Source organism: Rhineura floridana, chromosome 5, assembly GCF_030035675.1.
Source record: "Rhineura floridana isolate rRhiFlo1 chromosome 5, rRhiFlo1.hap2, whole genome shotgun sequence".
Classification (NCBI taxonomy): Eukaryota; Metazoa; Chordata; class Lepidosauria; order Squamata; family Rhineuridae; genus Rhineura; species Rhineura floridana.
In genome coordinates, this window is record NC_084484.1 from 147,888,463 (window position 1) to 147,909,409 (window position 20,947).

The window sequence follows — 20,947 nt, forward strand, 5'->3', positions numbered from 1 at the left end:
TGCTGCGCCTTATCAGTCAATGGATGGGTCCAGGGTGGTCTTTACCATGCCTTTGGGCTTATCCACATGGGAGCATAACTTCGTGCTAAAGACGCTGTTTTTACCTCTGTTTTCTGTTTGCACCGCCCACAGTAAGGGCTCAATGCCAGCTACAAACACAGTGTTTTCTAGTCACAGTTAAGGAGAAGCATCAATCACACAGTTTCCTAAAGACCATGCCCTCTAATTTATCGCACTTCCGGGTTGTGTTTTTTTTAATGAAACTTACTGGTAGTTTGTTCTACCAGTAAGTTTCATTTTAAAAAACAACCTGGAAGTACGATTATTTGTATTTTCACTGGTACAATACAGCTAAAATGCAAATCTTTGTTTAGGCACTGTTATGCTTTTGCGCACAAGTTAAGGGGGGGGAAGAAAATAAAGGCACCACTTGCAGCAACATAAAAAGGCCTTGCAGACCAGGAGAAAGCAGTGGAAGTTTCTCTTCAGCCCACAGGAAATGAAATGAAAGAAGGGAGAAAGAGGGGAACGTGGAGAGGGGAACGATTGACACACCCACCTAAAAGTATTGGAGCAAAGCATCTGCAAGCCCTAGAAATACGAAGTGAAGACATTTTTTCCTTCCCTTTTCACATAATCAGAGGATTGGGTTAGTACAGGGGGAAACTGTGTGATTGCTTATGTTTGCCAGTAATGTCATGTGAACCACGTGAATTAAAAGGGGATGCAAGTAGCACCAGACACACAGTAAAACCCTGTGTAGATGAGCCCTAAATGCTCTTCCTGGAAGGTAAGAGGTGCAGCCTCCTAGCAGCCTGAGGGGAAATCCAAGGGATTCTGTAATCCCATTGGAGACTGTTCTTTCTGGCAGGGGTAGGAGATGTAAACTCCCTGCAGCTGCTCCTTCTTTGGCCAATGGATAGGACCCACCTGAGTCCATGCACCCCTTACCATGATGAGAAATCACAAGTAAAGTACAACAACCAGGTTTAGTCTGGACTACAAATATGAGTTTACTACTTCAAGGGACAAATGAGGAACTGCTCATGTGCAGGATGAGGACAAGTGAAATCATCACTTCACAGAACCAAGTTCTATGAGAATTAGACCAAACTGTAGCCTTATTTTACACTGAATTGTCGGACTCAGGTCCTGCTTGGGGGCTTCCTACAGGCATCCAGTTGCCCACTATGAGAACAGGATGCTGGACCACATGGACCTTTGGCCTGATCCAGCAGGGCTTTATGTTCTTAGACTCCACCACCACCCAAACCACTGGTGACTCTGTCTCGCCATCTGCTGTGCCTCTCTCACTTTTATAACCCACCCCTTGCTTTGTTCTGGAATGTAGGGAGATGCCTGGGCACTGGTTCTCTGCAGCATGCTAAGGAGACGCAACCTTCTCACCACACTTCTGATTGTTTTGCCATGGGGCCTTCTTTTAACATTGTGGCATCAGTACCCAACCACCCGCTACCTCAGCCTTCTGAGAAGTAAGTGCACAAGGCCCAGCATTACAAAAGTCTCTGCATTTTTTTCCATAGCAACCTTATCGGAGGTGGGAGGGAGGGAACAAAGTACAGTAGTACAAGATTCAGAAAGGAAACATCATTGCTAACACAGTCGGTAAATAGCAGAGATTAGGAACCTGTAATCTTCCAGATGTTGCTGGACTACAGCCTCTATTGTCCTTGACCACTGGCCAAGCTGTTTGATGGTGATAGGAGTTGGAGTCCAGAGGGCCCACAGGTTCCTCATTCCTACTATATAGCTTTACCAAGTTACAACCCAGAACTGTTATTGTATTACCTTTATCTATCCCCTGCCATGGGTGACACAATCAACACCAGAGAACTCAGTTTTGCCCTAAATCCTGTCCTCACCCCCCCACACACAAAGTGGGGGAAGACAGAATCCCTGTTTTTGCTTTAGAACAGAGATGAGAAACCTGAAGACTTCCAGATGTGGTTGGACTGCAACTCCCATAATCTGACCATTGGCTATGCTGGCTGGTGCTGATGGGAGTTCAACAACATCTATCCTTGCTTTAGAAGTTGGGGGACCTAAGAAGCTAGGTGGGGGTTTCAGAGGCAGAAACATCTCCCACAGCAGCAGGAAAGTTAAAAGTAACTAGCATTCTCTGGGTTGCAACCTGACAACAGTCATTTTTTAAATATCAGCTCTCAGAATATCCTTCTCTCATACAAAGTATTCAAAATGATTACACAGTGTACCAGTGGAAGGGAATTCACCCCATATTCAAGTGTGTGCATGCAAAGCCCACTGTTGAGGGTTGCAACTCTAGAATTCATGTTTGCAAACTCTCTTTTACAAATAATATTTGGGTTTGATACAAGCATCACTCCTGCTTTCTTTGGTGCTCTCTGTTCAAAAGCCTATTGTTTCTTTGGTGCTTAAAAAAAAGCTGATCAAAATTTAAATATCACAAACAGAATTAAAATGCAATGGAGAATGTGAAAGGTCTCCATGTAAACTTACAAGAAAGGTATTGCAGTGGATGTTTTATGCTTTATTCTCTGTCTTTGTTTTGCCTTAGAGGAAACAGATGAAAATGTGACAGCCAAATCTCTCTTCAATAGCACATCACTAGTGAGGGAGGATGGGCTCTTATCATGTGCTCGGCAGCTGGCCGTTGGAACAGCTTCAAAAATAATTCGGAGCTACGTGTACTCCAGGCCTCCCCCATGGTCAGACACTCTGCCTGCCATATTTGTGATCACACCTACCTACACTCGGCCAGTGCAGAAGGCTGAACTTACCCGACTGGCCAACACTTTCCTCCATGTGCAGAACCTCCATTGGGTGGTGGTGGAGGACTCACCCAGAAGGACCAACTTAGTGTCCAATCTGCTGGAGAAGGCAGGGATCAATTTTACTCACCTGAACATTGAGACTCCTAAGAGCCTGAAAGTTGGCCTGTCCTGGATCCCATCTCACACTCCGAGGGGAACATTCCAGAGGAATCTGGGACTACATTGGTTGAGGGAAAGTTTCAGCAACGCGCCACCACCGGAAGGTGTAGTGTACTTTGCTGATGACGATAACACCTACAGCCTGGAGCTCTTCGAAGAGGTATAAGACTCAAGATTAAGAACATAAGAAGAGCCTACTGGATCAGGCCAGTGGCCCATCTAGTCCACAATCCTGTTCTTACAGTGGCCAACCAGATGCCCAAGGAAAGCCTGCAAGCAGTATCTGAGCATAACACTATCCTCCGCCCAACTACGGGTTCCAGCAACTGGTATTCAGAAGCATACTGCCTCCAACTCTGGAGGCAGAGCATAGCCATCTTGGCTAGTAGCCATTGTTAGCCTTCTTCTCCATTAAATTGTCTAATCCTCTTTTAAAGCCATCCAAGTTGGTGGCCATCACTGCCTCTTGTGGGAGCAATTCCATGCGCTGTGTGAAGAAGTACTTTATTTTATCCATCCTGAGTATTCCAACATTCAGCTTCGCTGGATGTCCCCAAGTTCTAACATTATGTGTGAGAGAGAAAAAAACTTTTTTCCATCCACTTCCTCCATGCCACACATAATTTTGTACACTTCTATCGTGTCACCTCTTACTCGCCTTTTTTCTAAACTAACAAGCCCCAAATACTGTAACCTAAGTAAAAAAAACCCACAGGTCCCAATATTGATTGCTGGAAACCTCAGGAGGGGAGGGTAGGAGGGTAAGTAGCTCCCATTTATTCCATTATTTAATTGAAGTAAAACAACTCAGAGCAATAAGTAATAAGGGCAGCCCAAGGTCACCCTGAGCTAGGAGCCAAATCCTGAAAGAACCTATATCTTAGGAGACAGATCCTAGGAGAAGGAAGCCCATAGAAAGCTAGTTTTCAACACCACCCTAGCAGGAAAGCTTCAGGGGACACTGTAAACAAGGCTAAATTCCAGTCGGAGAGAAGGGGGAAAAGGAAATTCCACCGACACATACAGGGAGAGAGTCAGCTCAGTCCTTGCTAAAAAGGGCAGCTTCAGCCTTCCTGAAACACAACCACAAGCTCTGTTTCCCTAGGTTAAAGAAAGGTCAGGCTGTTCTAGGTGGGAAAACAACAAACACAAAAGACTTGCCTGGAAGGCGCAGCCCCTTGATTAGATTAAAAGCAGCCAAAAGCTTAAACAGCCTCGCCCCTCGCTCAGGAAGGAAGGAAGCCTGAGAGAATACTAAAGAGTTAAGCCCCAGCTGATAGCCATCAGCCTCAAGTAACACATCATTGGCTGGCAGCAGTAGCTGGGAGGAACCAGCCACACATATAAAGTCAGAGCACCCTAGCGAGGGAGCCTGCTCCACGAGCTAGAGGGAGCCCCAGCTGACAAAGCATCAAGGCGAGTTGAGCAGCAGAGTGAATTCGGCAGCAGGGCGAGGAGGCCAGGGCCCCCCACTCTGCCCGTCTGTTCCCTGACCTCAACTAAACCGCAGTCTCCAACCCATTAACGTAATAAACCTTAAACAAAACTATGCAGGTAAGAAGCCAGCAGGGGTGTGGGGGCTTTCCAGTGTTTTGCAAAACCTGCAGCATGTACGACTATCTGCCTGTTGGACAGAAGTCGTGGGTGTGCTCTCGGTGCAATGAGCTCCTGGCTCTCCGGGAACGACTTCATTTCCTTGAGGCCAAGGTGGCGGACCTGGAAAAGCTGAGAAAGGCAGAGAGGTGTGTGGAGGAGGCCTTCAGGGACGTTATAGCTGTGTCCCACTCCAACAATGATAGCTCTCCTGCTATCATGGAGAACGATGGTCTCGGGGAAGGAGAGCATCCAGCTGAGGAAGAGGGAAATGATCCCTTAGAAGGGACCCATTCCTTGGGGGATGAGCAGCTATCCTCTCATGCCGAGGATATATCTCCAGGGGGTGGAGGGATCCTTGTAGTGGGTGATTCGATCATTAGGAACATAGACAGTGGGGTGTGTGATGGGCGTGTAGACCGCAAGGTGTTTTGCCTGCCTGGTGCGAAGGTTGCGGATATCGCCCGTCGTTTAGATAGTTTGTTAGACAGTGCTGGGAAGGAGTCAGTGGTCGTGGTGCACGTTGGCACCAACGACATGAGGAAATGCAGCCGTGAGGTCCTGGAAGCAAAATTTAGGTTGCTAGGTAGGATGCTGAAAGCCAGGACCTCCAAGGTGGCTTTCTCTGAAATGCTACCAGTTCCACGCGCAGGACCAGCCAGACAGGCCCAGCTTCGCAGTCTCAATGCGTGGATGAGACGCTGGTGTCGGGTGGAAGGGTTCGGATTTGTTAGGCACTGGGGAACATTTTGGGACAAGCCGGGCCTGTACAAAAGGGACGGGCTCCACTTGAACCAGAATGGAACCAGACTGCTGGCACTTAAAATTAAAAAGGTGGCAGAGCAGCTTTTAAACTGACTGAGGGGGGAAACCTGACAGGAGCTGAGAAAGGTCCGGTTCGGAATAACCTCCCCCCTGGGATAAAAACCAAAGAAATGATGAAATTTTAAAAGGGGTAGGCCTAGAAGTAGGCATTGTGAGAGCAGGGGCACAGGGTATAAATTCAGAAGAGCAAAATTACCACAGGCCTAACCACAAGTGCCAAAGACACTTGAAGAGAGACACTGCTTACAAGTGCCTGTACGCTAATGCTAGGAGCCTCCGAACCAAGATGGGAGAACTGGAGTGCTTGGTCTTAGAGAAGAGCATTGATATAGTGAGCATAACGGAGACCTGGTGGAATGGAGAAAACCAGTGGGATACGGTTATCCCTGGATATAAACTATATCGGAAGGACAGGGCAGGACGTATTGGTGGCGGAGTCGCTCTATACGTGAAAGAAGGCATTGAATCCAGCAAGCTTGAAACCCCAAAAGAGGCAGACTCCTCCACAGAATCGTTGTGGGTGGTGATACCGTGCCCCAGGAGGGACTTAATACTGGGAACGATCTATCGTCCCCCTGATCAAAATGCTCAGGGAGACCTGGAGATGAGATATGAAATTGAGGAAGCATCCAAACTAGGAAATGTGGTAGTAATGGGTGACTTCAACTACCCGGACATAGACTGGCTGCATATGTGTTCCAGTCATGACAAAGAAGCAAAGTTTCTAGATATTCTAAATGACTATTCCCTAGATCAGTTGGTCATGGAACCGACCAGAGGGACGGCAACCCTGGACTTAATCCTCAGTGGGGACCGGGACCTGGTGCGAGATGTAAGTGTTGTTGAACCGATTGGGAGCAGTGACCACAGTGCTATTAAATTAAACATACATGTAACTGGCCAATTGCCAAGAAAATCCAACACGGTCACATTTGACTTCAAAAGAGGAAACTTCACAAAAATGAGGGGATTGGTAAAAAGAAAGCTGAAAAACAAAGTCCAGAGGGTCACATCACTCGAAAATGCTTGGAAGTGGTTTAAAAACACTATATTAGAAGCTCAACTGGAGTGCATACCGCAGATCAGGAAAGGTACCACCAGGGCCAAGAAGATGCCAGCATGGTTAACGAGCAAAGTCAAGGAAGCTCTTAGAGGCAAAAAGTCTTCCTTCAGAAAATGGAAGTTTTGTCCAAATGAAGAAAATAAAAAAGAACACAAACTCTGGCAAAAGAAATGCAAGAAGACAATAAGGGATGCTAAAAAAGAATTTGAGGAGCACATTGCTAAGAACATAAAAACCAACAACAAAAAATTCTATAAATACATTCAAAGCAGGAGACCATCTAGGGAGACGATTGGACCCTTGGATGATAAGGGAGTCAAAGGTGTACTAAAGAACAATAAGGAGATTGCAGAGAAGCTAAATGAATTCTTTGCATCTGTCTTCACAGTGGAAGATATCAGGCAGATCCCTGAACCTCAACTAACATTTGCAGGAAGGGATTCTGAGGAACTAAGACAAATAGTGGTAACGAGAGAGGAAGTTCTAAGCTTAATGGACAATATAAAAACTGACAAATCACCGGGCCCGGATGGCATCCACCCGAGAGTTCTCAAAGAACTCAAAGGTGAAATTGCTGATCTGCTAACTAAAATATGTAACTTGTCCCTCGGGTCCTCCTCCGTGCCTGAGGACTGGAAAGTGGCAAATGTAACGCCAATCTTCAAAAAGGGATCCAGAGGGGATCCCGGAAATTACAGGCCAGTTAGCTTAACTTCTGTCCCTGGAAAACTGGTAGAAAGTATTATTAAAGCTAGATTAACTAAGCACATAGAAGAACAAGCCTTGCTGAAGCAGAGCCAGCATGGCTTCTGCAAGGGAAAGTCCTGTCTCAGTAACCTATTAGAATTCTTTGAGAGTGTCAACAAGCATATAGATAGAGGTGATCCAGTGGACATAGTGTACTTAGACTTTCAAAAAGCGTTTGACAAGGTACCTCACCAAAGGCTTCTGAGGAAGCTTAGCAGTCATGGAATAAGAGGAGAGGTCCTCTTGTGGATAAGGAATTGGTTAAGAAGCAGAAAGCAGAGAGTAGGAATCAACGGACAGTTCTCCCAATGGAGGGCTGTAGAAAGTGGAGTCCCTCAAGGATCGGTATTGGGACCTGTACTTTTCAACTTGTTCATTAATGACCTAGAATTAGGAGTGAGCAGTGAAGTGGCCAAGTTTGCTGACGACACTAAATTGTTCAGGGTTGTTAAAACAAAAAGGGATTGCGAAGAGCTCCAAAAAGATCTCTCCAAACTGAGTGAATGGGCGGAAAAATGGCAAATGCAATTCAATATAAACAAGTGTAAAATTATGCATATTGGAGCAAAAAATCTTAATTTCACATATACGCTCATGGGGTCTGAACTGGCAGTGACCGACCAGGAGAGAGACCTCGGGGTTGTGGTGGACAGCACGATGAAAATATCAACCCAGTGTGCGGCAGCTGTGAAAAAGGCAAATTCCATGCTAGCAATAATTAGGAAAGGTATTGAAAATAAAACAGCCGATATCATAATGCCGTTGTATAAATCTATGGTGCGGCCGCATTTGGAATACTGTGTACAGTTCTGGTCGCCTCATCTCAGAAAGGATATTATAGAGTTGGAAAAGGTTCAGAAGAGGGCAACCAGAATGATCAAGGGGATGGAGCGACTCCCTTACGAGGAAAGGTTGCAGCATTTGGGGCTTTTTAGTTTAGAGAAAAGGCGGGTCAGAGGAGACATGATAGAAGTGTATAAAATTATGCATGGCATTGAGAAAGTGGATAGAGAAAAGTTCTTCTCCCTCTCTCATAATACTAGAACTCGTGGACATTCAAAGAAGCTGAATGTTGGAAGATTCAGGACAGACAAAAGGAAGTACTTCTTTACTCAGCGCATAGTTAAACTATGGAATTTGCTCCCACAAGATGCAGTAATGGCCACCAGCTTGGATGGCTTTAAAAGAAGATTAGACAAATTCATGGAGGACAGGGCTATCAATGGCTACTAGCCATGATGGCTGTGCTCTGCCACCCTAGTCAGAGGCAGCATGCTTCTGAAAACCAGTTGCCGGAAGCCTCAGGAGGGAAGAGTGTTCTTGCACTCGGGTCCTGCTTGCGGGCTTCCCCCAGGCACCTGGTAGGCCACTGTGAGAACAGGATGCTGGACTAGATGGGCCACTGGCCTGATCCAGCAGGCTCTTCTTATGTTCTTATGTGCTCTTGCGCTTAGTTCTTGCTTGTGAGCTACTCACGGGCATCTGGCTGGCCACTGTGAGAACAGGTTGTGGGACTAGATGGCCTAATCCAGCAGGCTGTTCTTATGTTGGGGAACAGCGGTGTGGGTACATAGAAGAGAAATAGGAAAAAGCCCAGGAAAAGCACACTCAAGCGTTTACTAAAACTGTCGTTACAATTTCATTTTCTTTCTGACAAGCAGATGCGCTACACAAAGAAGGTGTCCGTATGGCCAGTTGCCTTTGTTGGTGGTCTCAGATACGAGTCCCCAAAAGTGAGCCCAGCAGGCAAAGTGGTGGGCTGGAAGACTGTATTTGACCCTAACCGGCCCTTTGCCATTGACATGGCTGGCTTTGCCGTCAGCATCAGATTGATTCTGGAGAAGCCTCAGGCCACTTTCAAGCTGGATGGAGTGAAAGGAGGTTACCAAGAAACAAGTTTACTGAAGGATCTGATAACGATGGATGGATTGGAGCCCAAAGCTGCCAACTGCACAAAGGTCAGCATGGCTAGAATGACTGCACAACAGCCTTTCCCCCACCATCCACATATGTAAACACACACACCTTCAGTACTGAAGCTCTGACTCCGGATTATTTGCATCTTAAATTGCTCCTTATCTTGGTACTTCCGCCAGGAATGCAATGGGGTAAATCTACTGATGGGTGCCATGGGATTTGTTGATTTAAAAAAAAAGTCCTAAAGTCTGGCACTGATAGAAAAGCAGAGCAAATGTACCTCCTTCCTTCACATCTTCTCTATTTGGCATATTTGGAGCTGAATCTTGGCTATCACAGAATCATAAAAAGCAACCAAAAATTCAGCATCCAGCCCTAGATCATGGGTGGGAAACCCTTTTCCTATGAAGGGCCACTGACCAAAGTGAAAATTCAGTCAGCCACAACTGATGGTGGGCAGAGCCAGGGCCAATAGTGGACAGAGTTTGCAGCACTACAGGACTGCTTATCACTCTGTTTCTCTCTTTACCACCACATCTCTCTGGTCTGCAAGAAATCGGGGCCACCAGAAATTAGACCAATTTCACAGGGTCACAAATTCTCCACCCCAGCTCTAGTGGCAGGGCCAGCTTCACATTAGCCCTTTATAAAACAGCCTATACAATCCAGATCAAAACATGGTAGTCAGAGAGTAGCTATCCTGAAAAATGATGCCCTGCAGAGCACATAGCTCCTGATGACTCATGGTAGTGAGCCAAATGACGTTCAACAGTGGAAGGCCAGGAGAGAGAGAGAGAGACAGAAAGATGATAAACCTTATTTGAAGAAAACTCTTTCCACTATGCATCTACAGATATCAACCAGGTGTTGAATGTCAACAACAGCCAACGTATTGGTTGTTCCCCACCCCGCAATGAAATGATCTCCCTTTAGAGATTAGGCAGGCACCAACCATTGAGTGTTTTCAGTGTGTTTTAAACCTTTACGCATTTCAGGTCATTAACATTTTCTGAACTCCAATTACTATAATAAATGTTAATGTTTTGCAGGTATGTTTCTATGGATATGTTTTATGCTTTTATTTTTATATAGTTTTTTTGGTTGTAAACCTCTTTGGTACTCTCTGGATGAAAGCTGGTATAGAATGGTTTTACAAGCTTGTCAAACTGGCTTGTCTCTTTTGGACAGAAATTAACTAGCCACTGTACTCCACACTCTGGTAACTTCCAGATTGGATTATTGCAATGTGCTCTATGTGGGGCTGCCTGCAAAGACTACTTGGAAACTTCAACTGGTCCAAAATGCAGCAGCGAGATTACTGGCTGAGGCTGCTTTTAGATCTCATACCACCCGTTTTAAAACAGCTGCATTGGTTGCCAGTTTATTTCCGGGCCCAATTCAAGGTATTCACGTTAATGTTAAAGGTCCTAAACTAATATCTGGTTCCAAATATCTTGATGCCCCATCCACATCTACTGTAGTCCGCAATGAGGTGTCCAGTGCAACGTCTGCTGCAATTTCTTGGGAACGGTTTCAGTTGATGTGGCCTGATGACGTGGACAAGGTGCTTGCGATGATGCGGCCAGCAACATGTCCTCTCGACCCTTGTCCTTCTTGGCTTATTAAACCTTGCCAAGGGGGTCTGACTGATCCAGGGTGTGGTCAATGCATCATTGCGGGAGGGAGTGGTTCCAGCCGCCTTGAAAGAGGCAGTGATCCGACCACTCTTGAAAAAGCCCACCCTGGACCCATTGGTTTGTGACAACTACCGACCGGTTGCAAATACCCCCTTCTTAGAGAAGGTGATTCAGAGGGTTGTGGCACAGCAACTACAAGTACTCTTGGATGAAACAGATTATCTTGACCCATCCCAGTCTGGGTTCTGGCCTGGTTATGGGACTGAATCGGCCTTGGTCGCCCTGATGGATGACCTTTATCGGGAGAAGGACAGGAGGAGTGCGACCATGTTATTCTTACTTGATCTCTCAGCAGCTTTTGATACCATTGACCGTGGTATCCTTCTGGGTCGACTTGGTGAGATGGGTATTGGAGGCACTGTTTTACAGTGGTTCCTATCCTATCTGCAGGGTCGCTCTCAGATAATAACATTGGGTGACTGTCTTTCGGCCCCCTGGCAGTTGTGCTGTGGGGTGCTGCAGGGTACCATCTTGTCCCCCATGCTGTTTAACATCTATATGAAGCCCTTGGGAGCAGTCATCAAGAGATTTGAGGCGAGTTGTCAGCAGTATGCTGATGATACTCAGCTCTATTTCTCCGTAACATCTGAATCGAGAGAGGCCGTGCAAGTCTTGGACCGCTGCCTGAACTCGGTGGTGGGCTGGATGAGGGCCCATAAACTGAGTCTGAATCCTAGCAAGACGGAAGCGCTGTGGGTTGCTGGTTCCCGAGTTCGGATAATTGGTCAGTTGCCTGCTTTGGACGGGGTTGTACTCCCTCTGAAAGAGCAGGTCCATAGCCTGAGGTTGCTCCTGGATCCATCTTTGTCGCTAGAGGCCCAGGTGACCTCTGTGGCTAGGAGTGCCTTTTACCAGCTTCAGCTGGTGAGACAGCTGCGGCCGTTTCTGGACCGGGACAGCCTGACCACTGTTGTCCACGCACTGGTAACCTCCAGGTTGGATTACTGTAATGCGCTCTATGTGGGGCTGCCCTTGAGGTTGGTCCGGAAGCTGCAGCTGGTGCAAAATGCAGCAGCAAGACTGGGGCAGGGTATCGCCAACATGTCACCCCATTGCTGAAAGAATTGCACTGGCTGCCTATTTGCTACCGGGCCAAGTTCAAGGTTCTAGTTTTGGTGTACAAAGCCCTATACAGCTCGTGACCAGGATACCTGAAATACTGTCTTACCCCTTATATACCCAGTCCATCACTGCATTGCAGGTGGTCTCCTGCAGATACCATCTTATCAGGAGATTCGTTCTGCACAATATAGGAAACGGACCTTTAGTGTGGCAGCACCTACCCTGTGGAATTCCCTCCCTTTGAATATTAGGCAGGCGCCATATCTTTTCGACGCCTTTTGAAGACTTTCCTCTTTCAACAAGCCTTTTAGGTTGAGACATATCTCAGTCTGCGTCTGTGTTAGAATTGCTTAATATGTTTTTAATAATGTTTCTAACCCCTTTAAAAGGTTTTTTAAAAATGTTTTTAACGCTGTTTTGTTTTAATGTATTTTCAGATCTGTTTTTATGATATTTGAAAGTGTTTTTAGCTCTTTGTTTGCCGCCCTGGGCTCCTGCTGGGAGGAAGGGCGGGATGCCAATTAAATAATAAATAAAATAAATAAATAATAAATAAAAATATCTGAAAGATTGCCTCCTTCGCTACAAACCCTCTCAGGTGTTGAGATCAGCAGAGGGGGCCCTTTTGGTAGTTCCGCCACCCTCAGAAGCTTGTGGGATGGGGTGACCTTGAGAGGGCAGTCTCTGTGGCAGCCCCTAAGCTGTGGAATTCCCTCCCCACGGAGGTGCATCTGGCAATTTCAATGTAGTTTTCAGCAAATGCTGAAGACGCAACTCTTTACCCTCGCTTTTGACACCTGGAATGTATATTTTAAGGACCAATCTTATTTTTTGTGATGTTACAATTCTAAGTTGTTGTTTTTAATGTGTTTGAAGCTGTTGTATCCGGGGACCTCAGGGTGAATAACAACAACAACAACATACTTTCATACATAAAGATAACTACCCAACTTCCACTCTCCTCCTTGCTCCCTCTGTGCTCCTTGCTTTCTCTCTCAGCTAGTCTCTACTGCCAGCTGATCAGTGGCATTTTGGAGGGGAGCACTGCTATATCCTCCCCCTCGCATTCACCAGTCGTGCATCCAGCAGGCCTTATAATTCCATTCCCTCCCTCTTTTTCCCCCAACTGACTCAACATTCTGTGGCTACTAAGCATGCTCAGTCTTCATTGGGCTGTTTTGAGTTTTATCTTTAGATCCTCCCCCTATATATATTTGTGCTTCTGAAAACATTAGGGTTCCACCAAGCCTGCTGACACCTCTCTCTTGTGCTTAGATGGTGTCATTTTGCTTACAAAGGGGTTGGCACTCAGGGAATACTCCGCATTAGTAGGAGTGATTGTTACTTAATTGTTGTTCAGATTTGTGCGTGTGTGTTTCCAATATTTTGTTTCATCTATGCTTAAAAAAAAGAATCAAAAGTGCACAGTTGTGTAAACATGCCCTTCCAACAAAGTTTGTGACTCCTAGTGATGTATACATGCTCTAGAGGTACTTTTGTTCAGGCACTTAATACATTCCAGTGGCTTTATCAATTGCTGTCACGTATATTTGCCAATGCCTCCAGGCTCAGCTATGCAATTCTACTAAGGTGCCCATTCTCTTGGTAGGTCTTGGTCTGGCACACAAGGACTGAAAGGCCAACATTGGTTAATGAAGGCAAACGTGGATTCACAGACCCAAGGATGGAAGTATAGTAGGAAAATCATCTTATGTGGTAAGTATTTATGTTTTTCAGGACTTTGTTGCGGGTTTGTGAATGCTCTTTAAAAATACTTGTATTTAGGATGTAGAACATTCAACCTTTGAACATTTCAGCCTGGCAATGTTGGGAAATTTTGTTCACTCTAAATATCTTCAATGTGCTAGGTAAGTCCACACAACACAGGATTTTCCTTTCTCAGTTCAAGGGTGTGAGTAATGGATAGGCTTAAATCACCTTGGCACTCAAATGTGCCAAGGGTTTGTTATGCCTGTAGTTCTATATGGCTAACATCAAGATGCACTTCTGGACCTTTAATAACAACAATAACAAAGCATTTTTATGCCACTTTTCAACCCTAACAACGATCCCCAAAAAGCAGTAGAACAAAACTAAAAATGCCACAATCAAGTAAAAAATGAAAACTAAAGCCTTAAAATCAAAAGGAGCAAAACTGAAAGCCTCCAATAATCTGTTAGAAACTTGTAAAAGCTAAAGAGAAGAAGACTGTATTTTCACTGCCTGCCTAAATGCCATTAGGGATGGGGCAAGACCCATCTCCTTCGGAAGGGATTTCTACCCCAAGCTGGGATGCTACCATAGAAAAGGTCCCATCTCTCATTTCCATCAACTGGACTTCTTTTGGTGGTAGGATATGTAACAGAGCCTCTGAGGATGATCTCAACTTATGGCCAGGTTCATATGGGAGGAGCCAGTTTTTCAGATATCCTGGCACTAAGTTGGGACATAATGATAGTGATAGTTCAAAGTGTAACATCCTTACTCAATATTATTGAATAAAACACTGATGAATTAAATAATATTGATGAATAAAACACTGGTGAATGTTTGAATAATCCCAACATGTTGGCCGCTAGACATGTGTAGATTGGCCATAATATGCTGAATGCTAAATTAAGGGGGAATTGCTTGTCCATGGACCACATGTTTTGCATATAAAAGATCCCAGATTCAATCCTTGGCATCCCCACAGAACTAGGAAATACCTCCCTGAGATCTGGCCAGTCAGGGTAGGCAATACTGAACTACACAGATCAATAGTCTGATTTGGTATAAGGATGCTCAGAGTTATGTATCTGTTTATCATCCTCATCATATGGAGGCTTTCCATGCAACCACCAGACATTTCTATTGGCAGATTCTGTTGGCATGGAAACTCTCCATGCCATGGGGACAATCAGCATGGTGAGTCAATCAGCGAGGATCCGGCTGAGATCTTCTTCCGGTAAGAACTATTCCTTGCTCGCTTAGCTTTTTGCCAAAGGGATTTACAAACTATCTTGACTCTGGAGATCCATCATACATGTTGATTTAAAGGAAATATCTATAACTGTCGTACACTCTTTGTGAGTTTTATTCCATTCCGTTTGATAAGATAAGAAAGCTTTAAAGCGGAGAAGGAGAAATCGCCATTACTCACGAACGTCAGCCGAAGGCTCTAATGAAGCAGTCTCTACATAAAAAATGCCGAAGCTGTGAATGCTGTGTAATTTGATCACTGACATTTAACTCCCATCAATCCCTCAACAGTTCTTTGAACTAGTTACTGTAAACGACTCTATAAATCACTCTAAGCTCTTCGGCTTCTGCCCACAAGTGATTACCAGCATAAGCAGTGAGTGGGGCAATGGAGGGAGCTAGTCCAAAGAGCAAAATGCAAACAAAAATTACGAACTACTTCCCTTATGCACAGGATTCACTGCACACTTCAACAGGCTCTTCTAACAACCCGGCACTTAACCCTCCTTCCCTACAGACGTATGAATGGACTTTAGAACACCCTTTTTCAGTCAAAGCTTATGCTGCAACCGTAGCTGCAAAATCCCTGGCAGATGAACTACAAGACACTGGTTTTAATTGTATGTCAAACACAGACCTTGAGAGCGCATACACTGAAATGATAACCATTGACTCAGTTCATGATTCACCAAGACAATCATTTACGTTATCAGAACTGTCTCCAACACCTTACATCCAAACCTTTACTCCCCCTTCGGTACCTATGATTTCCAACTCCGGTTGGCCAGTAGAACTGCTTGAGGAATTGACTTTGGTGAAAGAATTCCTTGCAGAAACAAACAGCCTACTCACCACCCTGGTGAAATCATTTTGCACTCACCTCTCTCAGGAGTCGGCAGAGCAAAGAGCCCCGGTAACCCTGTTAGATGCTAAGGTGCAAAAGGACTCAAACTTAAGCGATACATCTGAAGTGAAGAATAACAACAACAAATCAACTAAAAAACCTTTATCGGCCAAGAAACAAAAACAAAAGACCAAATCTAAGAAATCAAAAAATCTCAAAGCCACCAAAATTTCCCCAAGCAATAAACTTAACTTCAAGCCATTATTTAAGCTCCTCGACTCTCAGACTACTAACTCAACTCTTAAGAAACAATATCAGATCAACTCTAAATTCACCAATACAAACAGTCTACAAAAGAATGATGCCCACTCAAAACCTGGGGGAAACAATGATATTCCAGACCCTTCAAATTGCGATATACATTTCAGCAAACTGAGAATGTCACCACATAAGAATACAAAGACTCTTACAATCAATACCCAGAGACATCCCTGGAACCTTGCTCTGCAAACAGACAAATTAGTATTGTCATATAACCAAAGGTATTTGGATAGATGTCCTCCATTTCCAAGTATCCCTTTTCTTGACAAATGTTTTGCCTGCCTGCTTCATCCTTTATACAGCACAAGCTACATTAAGTCCTTGATCAATATATCTATAGATACTAAATATACTCATCTGATAGTCACTTTGCACTCGTCAATACTTGCCAACCAGATCTATCACAGAAGGGAGGATTTTATGGACCTAGGCTTAACAATTCAAAGATATTATGTTAATTCTGCCCCCCCCATACCTTTAGTTACATCCTTCCATCAACCTTCCAAGGAGCCCATCTTGCAAATCCAGACAACTCCATCATATGACAACTCGGTGTCTTCTATACAGTGCAGCCCTCAATCGGAAGTTAATACACAAGCCCCCTCTTCCCGGCCACACACCCCATCGATGTTAATGAATGAACTGGATCCTGAGGAGCAACAACTCAAGGAGCTATACTTTCAACTTCCAAACTCAGAACGTACGCAGATAATCAATAATCTTCATAATCTAATCCTCCGACTGAAAGTTATGAACGACACAGAGAGCCCTCCGGAACTCCGGCCAAATTCTCCCTGCACAGCTAAGGAACATTCTAAAGCCAATCCTTTCAATACGAAGAAATCGAATTCTATCCCCATCAAGAAATCCGGAGCAATTTTTGCAGACCCTTCTGGCTCTCTAAACCGCATAGAAGAAATACAGTGACACCCTACCCACAAAATATCACTACTTTGCGGTCCCACAACTGCTCCTTCACCATCCCCTCCAGGTTGTAATCGAAATCCTTCATTAACCCAGCTGCCTCTGCAAATTATATCATGGAATATAGCAGGGTGGAACAACAAGCTTAACAATTCTGAACTACTTGTTTATTTACACCATTATGACATAATATTTTTACAGGAGACATGGTACACACACTCTTTACTCATCGATGGCTACTATACGGTTGATCTTCCAGCCAATCCCCCTGATGGGGACAGTAAAGGCAGAGCCAAAGGCGGATTGGCAATCTTAATATCTACCACCTTGACTGCACACCTGTACAATATCTCCCCTTGTACGAACATTGCTGTGTCTCTTCTGTTGTCCTTGCCTACTTTAGAATTGTTATTAATTAACGTTTATATGCCTCCATTAACCTCAAGGGCTGAAGTTGATAAAAAATGGGACGAATTAGAGGCTTATATAACAAAGTTGGAGGCAAGTCATCCTAAAGCCTTCCTAATCATAATGGGTGATTTCAATGCTAGAATGGGCCCTAATAATGACACCCTTATGGCCTCGAAATTGTGGGGTGGGGAGGATAACGATCAATATGCTCATTTACCTGACAGGGCTTCTAAAGACCACAAGGTAAACTACCCGGGCATATGCTTAACTCGTCTAATAGGAAACCGTAGTCTTAACATTCTTAACGGTCTAAAACCATGGGATGCATGTGCTGAATATACCTTCTTATCCAGCAGAGGTGGCAGTGTCATAGATTATGTTATCATCCCTCACCATCTATTATATGCTATTGTTAACTTTTCCGTGGGTACGAGACTTGACAGCGATCACCTCCCGCTAACTTTTTCAATCCAGCTAAATGAGAGAATGAGATTACCGATGAAACATCAACCGGGATCCAATACAGCCCAACTCACACACAAAAGACAAACTTGGACCCCACTAATAGCTTCTAAGATAGCTGCATTTATCGCTTCACCTCCTGCTAAACTCATCCAGCAGCACTTAAAAAATACCTCAAATATCCCAACAGCCCTAATCACATATGAATCCTTGATAGAGTCACTAAATCTGATATTAGCTCCCAATTCGAATAACAACAGGGCAAACCCCAGAGCGGGCTTGCCTATCTGGTTTGATCAAGAGTGCAGAACCGCTAAAAAGGAACTAAATCTGGTATATACATGCTACCGACAACGTAATAGTAGCAACCTCCCCCCGGAATACTACATAGCAAAAAAGAAATATAAGACGATTCTAGCCACCAAAAAACGACAAGCTCAAATGGAGGGCTGGAAAGCCCTAGTGCTGGCCTCCAAAACCAAAAACTCTAAAGGTTTCTGGTCTATTATTTCAGGCATAACGAGACCTGCCTATTTTGCGCCATGTAATATCCCTGCCCATATATGGGAACATTATTATACTATTATACAACATGATACTTTGCATTCTTCTTCATATTACCCTTTCACCTTTGACCTCTCAAACACAATATTATGGCCCCCTGTTTCTCAGGAAGAAATAGCCGATTTAATTATTAAATTAAAATCTGCCAAAGCACCAGGAATCGACAATATACCTCCTGAGTTATTGAAGAACCACAAGGATTGGTGGGCTCCTATTTTGGCCAACCTATTTACCCTTACCAACAACACGGGCTCAATTCCCCAAGCTTGGAGGGAAGCCATAATCATTCCTATCCATAAAAAAGGTCCCAGAGACGACCCTAATAACTACCGCCCAATTAGTCTCCTTTCAGTTACAGGGAAATTATACACCAGCTACTTAAAAAATAAACTCTCATCCTGGATTGAGGATGAGAACATTCTAGGATGGGAACAAACAGGATTTAGACGCGGACGCTCTGTCTTAGATCACTGCATTGTTTTATATCACCTAGCAGAAAAATACAGGAATCAGGTGGGAAGCGGATTATACACAGCCTTTGTAGATCTAAAATCCGCCTTTGATTCCATCTCCAGGGAATTCCTTTGGTCAAAAATGGCAAATACTACAATGGACAAAAGACTATTGCTCCTTATCTACAACTTACATCTGAACACTTCCCTTAGGGTCCGTTGTGGCCGAAACGGGGAACTGACCAATACCATCTTCACAACGAAAGGGGTTAGGCAAGGCTGTGTACTGGCTCCCCTTCTCTTTAACTTATTCCTGAATGATCTAAGATCCAACTGTCTTTCTCCAGATTTTCACTCACCCAGAATCGGTCTGCACAGATGCCCTGTCCTGCTTTATGCGGACGACGCAGCCCTTCTATCCTACTCCAAAGTAGGCCTCAAACGATTGCTGAAAGTGTTTATGTCCTACTGTTTGGAAAATCACTTAGTTATCAATTATAACAAAACTAAAATTGTAGCTTTCTCCAAGAGTCGTAAACTCTCTCATTGGACAATTAAAGGGCAAGAAATTGCTCAAGTCTCCTCCTATAAATACTTAGGCATTCTCTTCCATTCTACCCTCTCCTGGGCCCCACATATTCATGGGGCGGTGTGTACTGCTCGTACCACATCCAAGAACATCTTACGTTATTTTTACATCAAAGGTGGGCACTACATCCCTGCAGCAATACAAGTCTTTCAATCCAAGATTATCCCTCAATTACTGTTTGGTGCCCCTTTATGGATCTTGGCTTACAAACCCCACATAGAGGCTGTTCTATCAATTTTTCTCAGGCAAATCTTTGGGTTGCCAAGATCTGTTCCGAATGCAGCCCTTAGATTGGAAGCATGTGTACCATCGATTGAATGCCAAGCTTGGACAATTGCCTTTAACTATTGGATTAAACTCTCCTATAACTGTCCCCCTGGGTACTTAACTTCCCTTTCGGATGATCCTTATTTCTCCTCATGGATGAAATCCTATCACGAAAAACTCCCCCGATTAGGCTTCTCCTTAGAACAGTTAACCCTATTAGATTCTAAGTCAGCCAGTCTCTCCATTCGTACCAGACTCAAAGATTTAGACCGACAAATTTCTACTACTGCAGCCCTCAAAATTTGCTCTCCCCTACATCACAAACTGCCTTTAAATCCGTCAAAATATCCTTTATATCTTGAATACCTAACAACACCCAAATTCCGACACGCCTTCTCAAAAGCCAGATTTAATTGTCTGGACTCGGCACTTATGGATGGTAGATACTACGGTATTCCACACGATCAACGTTTTTGCCCGTGTAAAACGAATGCTCTGGAAACCCTCGCCCATGTCTTGTTTACCTGTCCCTTTTATCAACAGGAACGGTACCAATATATCACCCCACTTATAACGAAATTTCCCAATTTACCCCCTGAACGTTTGATAATCTACCTCCTGAGTGGTTCTAACAGATCTCAAACCGAGTTGGTGGCCAAATTTCTCTATGTTGCTCAATATAAGCGTCAAAACAAGTTTGACACATAATGTGAGTCTCTCATCCCTATGTTTTACTTTCATGCTTATTAATTAACCAATCTTTACTTGTTTTATATTTTTATTCATTTTACCTTTGTACAATGTTGCTCTTTGTATTTTATCCAATACCTATATGGGTCTATGACCGTAATAAAACTGAACTGAACTGAGTCAATCAGCACTGTAGGCCATCCTAAGATAAAGACATTCATGGAAAGAAAGTTTCCTGTCCTCCCTTCCCACCTTCAACTCTTGAAAGGTTTCTCCAGGGGGTTGGAGGTCCTACTCAACAATGTGGAATGGGGCATGGGAGCCTACTGGGGGAGGAGGGATTGCCCAAATTTGGGCTTGGATCCTAAGATAAGTTAACTTACGGAAGTTCACAGAAGGAAAGTTTTGTTTCCTCCTCCCTCCAGCAGCTCCTTGGGCTCTATCTGCATTGTTCAGAAGAGCCCTCAAACCCTCCGGAGAGGTTTTCAGATCTGCATGGGTGTTTCGAGTGTTTAGTTTAGCATGGGTGGCTGCAAGGGAGAAAAGGGGCTGGGAAATATTTTACGAACTTCCTTAGTCTATTTTAGGATCCAAATTCTGGTCACTTCCAGACAACTTGTTTACT

At 44.4% G+C, this 20,947-nt stretch overlaps 1 protein-coding gene across 4 annotated transcripts in view; it reads left to right on the forward strand.

Annotated features, from left to right (window-relative positions):
• LOC133385416 (galactosylgalactosylxylosylprotein 3-beta-glucuronosyltransferase 1-like) overlaps positions 1-20,947 on the forward strand; it is a 94,896-nt gene that overhangs the window by 60,676 nt on the left and 13,273 nt on the right. For 3 of the 4 annotated variants that reach the window (XM_061628386.1, XM_061628387.1, XM_061628388.1), the window contains exons 4-7: positions 1,352-1,493; positions 2,558-3,093; positions 8,823-9,119; positions 13,447-13,553. In XM_061628386.1, coding sequence (XP_061484370.1) covers positions 1,382-1,493; positions 2,558-3,093; positions 8,823-9,119; positions 13,447-13,533 — 1,032 coding nt within the window. In that variant the 5' untranslated portion in view covers positions 1,352-1,381 and the 3' untranslated portion in view covers positions 13,534-13,553. Of the gene's footprint in view, positions 1-1,262; positions 1,494-2,557; positions 3,094-8,822; positions 9,120-13,446; positions 13,554-20,947 lie in introns of those variants that run through there. The other variant, XM_061628389.1, reaches the window with a different exon arrangement.